Source organism: Phytophthora sojae, assembly GCF_000149755.1.
Source record: "Phytophthora sojae unplaced genomic scaffold PHYSOscaffold_3, whole genome shotgun sequence".
Classification (NCBI taxonomy): Eukaryota; Oomycota; class Peronosporomycetes; order Peronosporales; family Peronosporaceae; genus Phytophthora; species Phytophthora sojae.
Window position 1 is genome coordinate 2580760 of NW_009258117.1, and position 6000 is coordinate 2586759.

Sequence of the window (6000 nt, forward strand, 5' to 3'; positions counted from 1 at the left end):
GTGCTGCGTATTCCCAAGAAACCTAAGGTGCGCCACACTACCCGAACCAAACTGAAGCAAACCAAGCTGGTCAAGGGGGCGAAACCTCAAACGCTGGCTGCAATTGTCCTCCCAGACAAGAATGTGCCGTCGCTGTCGCGTGTTTTAGAGTGGGCAAACAACACTATTGACCGCAACCATGTCAGCGGAATCCTGGCAAACTACCCAACCATCCTGGACGACGACTTCATGAACTCGCGCGTCGCTCACAGCAAGCGCGATCACGTCTACGCTGACGACTACGACTACAACTTTGTGATTCCAAAGAATCTCGTCGTCAAGTTGGAAGCCGTGGTCAAAGCGGAGAAGAAGAAGCGATCAAAGTCCTAGTACTTCAACCAAACCGCGGACGACAATCATCCGAAGAGCACTACCGAGGACATCATCGCCTACTTCCCCGGAGGAACCCCGCAGTTCACCAGGTTTGTAGTCACCAAGTTGCTCATTATGTTGTACTATGCGGTGCTCACAATGTTGCTTGTTATGTTGTTATGCTTTGTGTTGATGTTTGGTACTGCTCAACACCACAATATACAGAATGAGCGAGTTTTACAACGTTGTCCGCAAGCTTGATGCGTGGAAGGAGGATGTGCATTGGCTACTGTCGACTAAATGGGACGCAATGACGGACAATCCTGAGCTTTTCGACGTGGAAACGGACTCGGACGAGCTCACAGATGACACCACAGGGGCCAAGCACGTGGCCCTGGCAAACGAAGTGCTGGAGCAGCTTGAAGGAGCTTCTCTGAGCTCCACATTCCGATTGGCAAGCGGCGCAGGCACTGTAAAGCTGGACAGATTGTTTGGGATGCTTGCGCGCAAGGAGATGCTGTCTGATACGATCATTGATTTCGCTGTCAGATGTATCTGTGACGCCTCGGAGATTGCTACGCGTTGGATACGTATGCAGCTACGTTTTGCTGTCCTGACCCGCCCCAGACCCGCATTTCGAACATGCATTATGTTGTTTTGCCAGTTTATCTGAGCAACATACACTGGGTGTCATCATTGTCAGTATCACGTACCAGGCTGAACCACCGTCAATCACACCCTACTTCTACGAGCCGCTGTGGGATCCGCAATATCGAGCGACTATCGAAGATACCTACGAAGAGACGGTAGCGCCATTTCTGCTGGGCTGGCACGAGAAGACAATGATTGGAGTGGATTATCCTGTTGTGGAGAATCGTGTGTGGCTGGATGCGCCGAGACAGCCCGATGGAACGTCGTGCGGCGTTATGGTGATAGCCCAGGTGTATTGCATGCTGAAGGATAACTTCCGATTTACCAAGGCCACAGTTTCAGCCGATGACGTTGCTGTCATGCGACTACGTATTGTGTGGATGATACTTATGCAATCTGAAGTGAGTACAATAGCGAACCAAGTAGCCAAGACCGTAGATGCAACCGACCTCAAGTTGATGGCAACCGTAAAGACTTGAATATAGCTCAATTGTGACCTCAAAGCAGTTGTATTTGTTATCGGCTTGATGTTTTCTTCGTGTTCACAACACGCGCGAAGCATTGGTCTAGTCTTGCTCGAGTAGAGCCTCGAAACACTGTTGCAGCATTACGCCGTACGACACCACGTAGCCGGTTTCACGCACAGACACCCCAAGCACCGTTGCGAGACGGACAGCTTCCTCCTTCTCGTTGGCGAGCATTGTAGCCAGCTCGTCGCGCTCGTTTAAAAGCTTGAACGAGTACTTGGCGATCTTGTCCAGTCTGTCTTCCATAGCCTCAATTACCTTGAGCCTAAACATCAACAGACCCTTGCAAACCTTCGCCCTGTGAGCTCGCGATAGACGCGTGCCTGCGTCGGTCGTGGGCGGTAGCGGTGAGGCCGGCAGAGAATCGCTGTTAAGGTCGCCTGGTTCCATCTTCTTTCACGCTTAGTGTGCACCAACAGCCGCTTTGATTCTACTGTGATATTCTGGAGTGCGCTCGGTAACTTTTGCAGTTTCCGTAATTAATCGCAGATAGATTACCGCAAACCCAGTTTTACATAGCAAGCACCATACCATGCAACCTCAATGTTGCTTGGTGTGGTGTTTGCTATGTCGAAAACCCTTGCTATGGTGCCGTAAGAGCTATCGTCTTGTCGTAATCATGTTGCCGTAACGCCGTTCGATTGGATCACATTTGCAGGGTGAAGCGAGCGCAACGGGGACGGCTACGCCGCCGTGGCTGTCTCCGGAGCGGACCAAGCGTCAGTCCAAGAGCGCGACGAACCCGCCCCCACGGAGACACCGCCACCACGGGAGACGCCGCCGACGGAGCCGGCGCGTGCTTATGCGAGCCCGACGATTTCGTCTCCAGTGCTGCTGGAGGCACCACCAAGATCCCCGCCGCGACCGAGGACGACCAAGACAAATCACCCACGCCGTCAAGACCGCCAAGCACGCCGAGAAGCCGCAGCCCCGTACGCGCGCCCTCGTTCCGTCCATGAGCACGTCATCCGTGGTGCCGCTGCCGAGCAAGCGGCGACTCCATCCGCGGTGGATCTTGCACCGCTGGCTCGCCGGCAAGCGTCGCGGCACGGCGACATCTTCGCGCCAGCGCGATGTCCCTATAGCGTTGCGCACTTGCGCGACAACTTCAATCCCATGGCAACGATCTTCCCCGTGGTGCGCCACTTCGGGTCCTGCAACTGCTGGAACCCATGCCACACGGAATCCTGTCGCAACGCGCTGATGCACATCTTCTGCAGCCCGAACTGCTGTCCGTAGTCGGGGAAGTGCGGCAACGGCCTGGAAGATTCGTCCAAGGTTTTCCTCGGCCGCAACCAGCGCACGCACGAGTTGGGGATCGTACCATTTTGGTCCTCGGCGATCCGCCTGCTTTTAGGCGCGCTCCGCACTCTGATTCGAGATCACACGATGGACTGCTTGATCGTCCGGCCTCGTCCTGCAGCGTCTTGTGATGGTCGATGCCATCGTTTAGCTTGAACACGCGTTCTTCTCCTTCATTTAGGGCGCCTCACGCGAACGTTTGTTCGTGTGGGCTGACGTATGACCGCAGCCCAACAGGGCGGCTCTGAGAGCCGCCCCAGTTGTATCGATAGGCCTTGGGCGACAGCGCGTAGTATTTGCCTGGGTGCTGATGGGCTCATAGTCGAAGTCCTCCTGCTGCGGCGTCGGGCCTGGTGCTGGGCATGCTGTTCGGGTTCACGTGCTGCTGGAGTTCATGCACGCCGGGCCATTGAAGCCGCCGCTATCAGTGCCGTGGTCCAGGGATTTGTAGTAGAGCTTGGGAAGTTCGCCTCTGCGCTGGTGGTGCGGCGAGTGCGCCTGGTACTGCGAGTAGCCGTAGCCCTGCATGGCGAAGAGGAAGGAGGAAGTCAGGCGGGTGTACTGCCGATGAAAACCTACAACGCCGCTCGCGCCCGTGGAGCACCGGAGCGCGACTTCGAGAGCTTGAGGCGCAAGTTCAAGACGCTGTATAGTGCTCGCAAGCCGACGGGCATGCCGGAGATGCCGCCACACATCAAACGCGCCAAGGAGGCCAAGCAGGCCATTGACGACAAGGCCAATGTCATCGAGATCGACGACGAGGCCGACAGCGACCAGGGCTTCGTGGAGCCCGACTTCTCGTTCGAGGCTGACCCCGACGACGACGACTTCTTCGAGGGCGGTGAAGGCGACAACGTGCAGCATGATGCCGAGGGTGGCACCGGGCACGACGAGCCCCTCGACACGGATGGCTCCGTTACGGGCGACTCCAGGAGCTCCAGCGCCCCACCCAGTCGAGGCGGGTTCCAAGAGCTGCTGGCGGCACCACTTGCCAGCGATGAGCTCGGAGCCCAAGCTCGTACTTCGCGTCCGGCGCCGCTTCGAGCACCTCAAAATGGCCGGCAGTCTGGCTCTGGGGGGCCACCCAAGCAACGCAAGAGCCCTTCCACCGTAGTTGCCATCGACGGCGGTCTCTCGACGGGAACGCCAGTCGACCAAGGACGATCGCCAGGGAACCCGAAGAAGGTCACCATGTACAAGACCTCCTCGAACCGCCTCGGAGGCACCGATCTTACCAGTTTCCGGGATGCGGTGGGCGCCAAGCGCACCTTCGAGGAGGACAAGGAGACGCTGGAGGCCAGCTTCGCAAAGGCCAAACGCATCAGGGGCATGAAGACCACCACCGCGCTCAAGAACAAGTTGAGCGGCCTTGAAACCAACGCCCACACCATGGGTGGCAGCATCATGGAGACGATCCTGCTGCTACGCGAGGAGAACGAACGGAAGGCCGAGGCGCGTCGTGCCGACGAGGAGAAGCGGCGTCGCGAGGAAAAGGGCGAAGCCAAGGCCGAAGCGGAGGAGCGTCGTCGCCGAGAGAAGCTGAGATGGAGGAGCGCGCTCGCCGCGATGGCGAGGAGGCGCGTGTGCGCACCCAGGAGTTGCTGATCTTGATCGGCGCCTTGAAGAAGAAATAGTAAGGCAAGGACGGCGTCCAGCGGAAGCAGATCATGGACAAGGTAGTGAGGTTCTTTCATTTTCATCGACGTAGTGTAGCTCGTAGCTCTAAAGCCTCACAAATGAACTACTTATGTTGATGTACATGCTCCGATTCCTACCCATGAAAAACTCGATGTCTTTGCACTTCTTAACCCACCGGCGACCGCTCTTATCCCGATTTTGCAGGGATAAGATTAATATAGAAATTTGTATACTGGTGGGATAGGGTAAGCGAGGTCCCCAGCGGCCTGCCCCGACTCTTCGGGTTTTACCGGCTGTCAATCTCATTGGTCAGAGTTATCCAATCAAAGCTTGGATACGGCCGTAATATTAAGCTCTGTCGAGATTTCGATCGAAAAAACCTTGGCGTAATTCGCAGGATAATGCGAACATTCGCTAAGTGAGTGAATTGTTCTGAGCTGAATATCGCGGTTGATGGACGTGCTCAGCAATCGCTGTGACACTATCCCAGGGCAAGCACGGGACGGCACATGAGGGACGCCTTCTACTGCAACGACGAGACAATCGAAAGCAGAACAACTCAATCTCGGTACGCTGCTCGCTCTAGTCAGCCTGTTGTCCCATTGCTGACGTGTTTCTCGACTGCAGGCGAGGCGAGCGCTGGCGGCACAAGCCCCCCCCCCCCCCCAGACCGGCGAGGTCATCGACGCTGGCGAAGTGCTCGGTCAGTACCTCGGGAAGCACGTGAGCGCTTCTCGAGCGAATCGACCGCGCAACCGGGGCTACAGGCTCGTGTTGAAGCAGCGGCCCGAGAAACCGGCGACCGGCGTCTGCGCTTCAATCAACGCGGAGCGCATGGGGAGCCTCGTGCGCTTCGTGAATCATTCATGCAGGCCGGCCGCTGCGTTCGTCGAGCTGTCTAACGGCCGTCGCACGACCGTGGTGGTGGTGACTACGCGAGACATCTGTCGCGGCGACGAGGTGACCGTGGACTACGGCGACGACCTCTGGTTCGTGTGCCGCTACGAAGTGGCTGAATGCCGCCACAGCAACATCCAGGACGAGGAAGATCCATGAAGACGCTGCAGGAGGGCCAAGAGATACGTGTAGGTCGGTCTATGAGAAACATGCATGATGAGATGAATGAAATCAAGGTGACTGTAACGATGGGTTCATTGTTTTGATTTAGCTACAGGACGTGGGTGTTGTGTTCGACGTGAACGACGTTGATTTTGGGCGCGAAGGCGCATCCTCCAAGTCCAAGTCCCTTCGATGTTTTGAACCGGTTGTCTGCGTTGGCGGCATTTTACGCGCGCGGATTTCCCGCGTTGAAGTTGTCGGCAGCCTTTCAAGATCGACGGCGCATGGCTGGTGAGTATTGCTTCTTGGTAGATGACCTGCACGCCGCCATGGTCGACGGCGTCTCTCACTTTGCTATTTGCCAGCTCGCAAGCAAGCCTCCTGCCCAAGCGCACTCCCGCACCTCCTCTCCAAGCTCCTTCCCCCGTGCGTCGCCCTCCTCCTTTACTTCACTCCCTCGCTGGTTGGCTGC

The 6000-nt window shown here is 56.9% G+C and overlaps 2 protein-coding genes across 2 annotated transcripts; one reads left to right on the forward strand and one right to left on the reverse strand.

The window, feature by feature from the left end:
* Positions 1-1568: 1568 nt before the first annotated feature.
* PHYSODRAFT_264467 (hypothetical protein) lies at positions 1569-1919 on the reverse strand (the record flags this gene model as incomplete). Its single annotated transcript, XM_009524459.1, has 1 exon — positions 1569-1919. One exon carries the CDS (start codon positions 1917-1919, stop codon positions 1569-1571), a length of 351 nt encoding a protein of 116 aa, XP_009522754.1.
* A 1479-nt stretch (positions 1920-3398) lies between these two features.
* PHYSODRAFT_264472 (hypothetical protein) lies at positions 3399-4436 on the forward strand (the record flags this gene model as incomplete). The annotated part of the gene is made up of 1 exon (XM_009524460.1): positions 3399-4436. One exon carries the CDS (start codon positions 3399-3401, stop codon positions 4434-4436), a length of 1038 nt encoding a protein of 345 aa, XP_009522755.1.
* Between the last annotated feature and the right edge of the window lie 1564 nt (positions 4437-6000).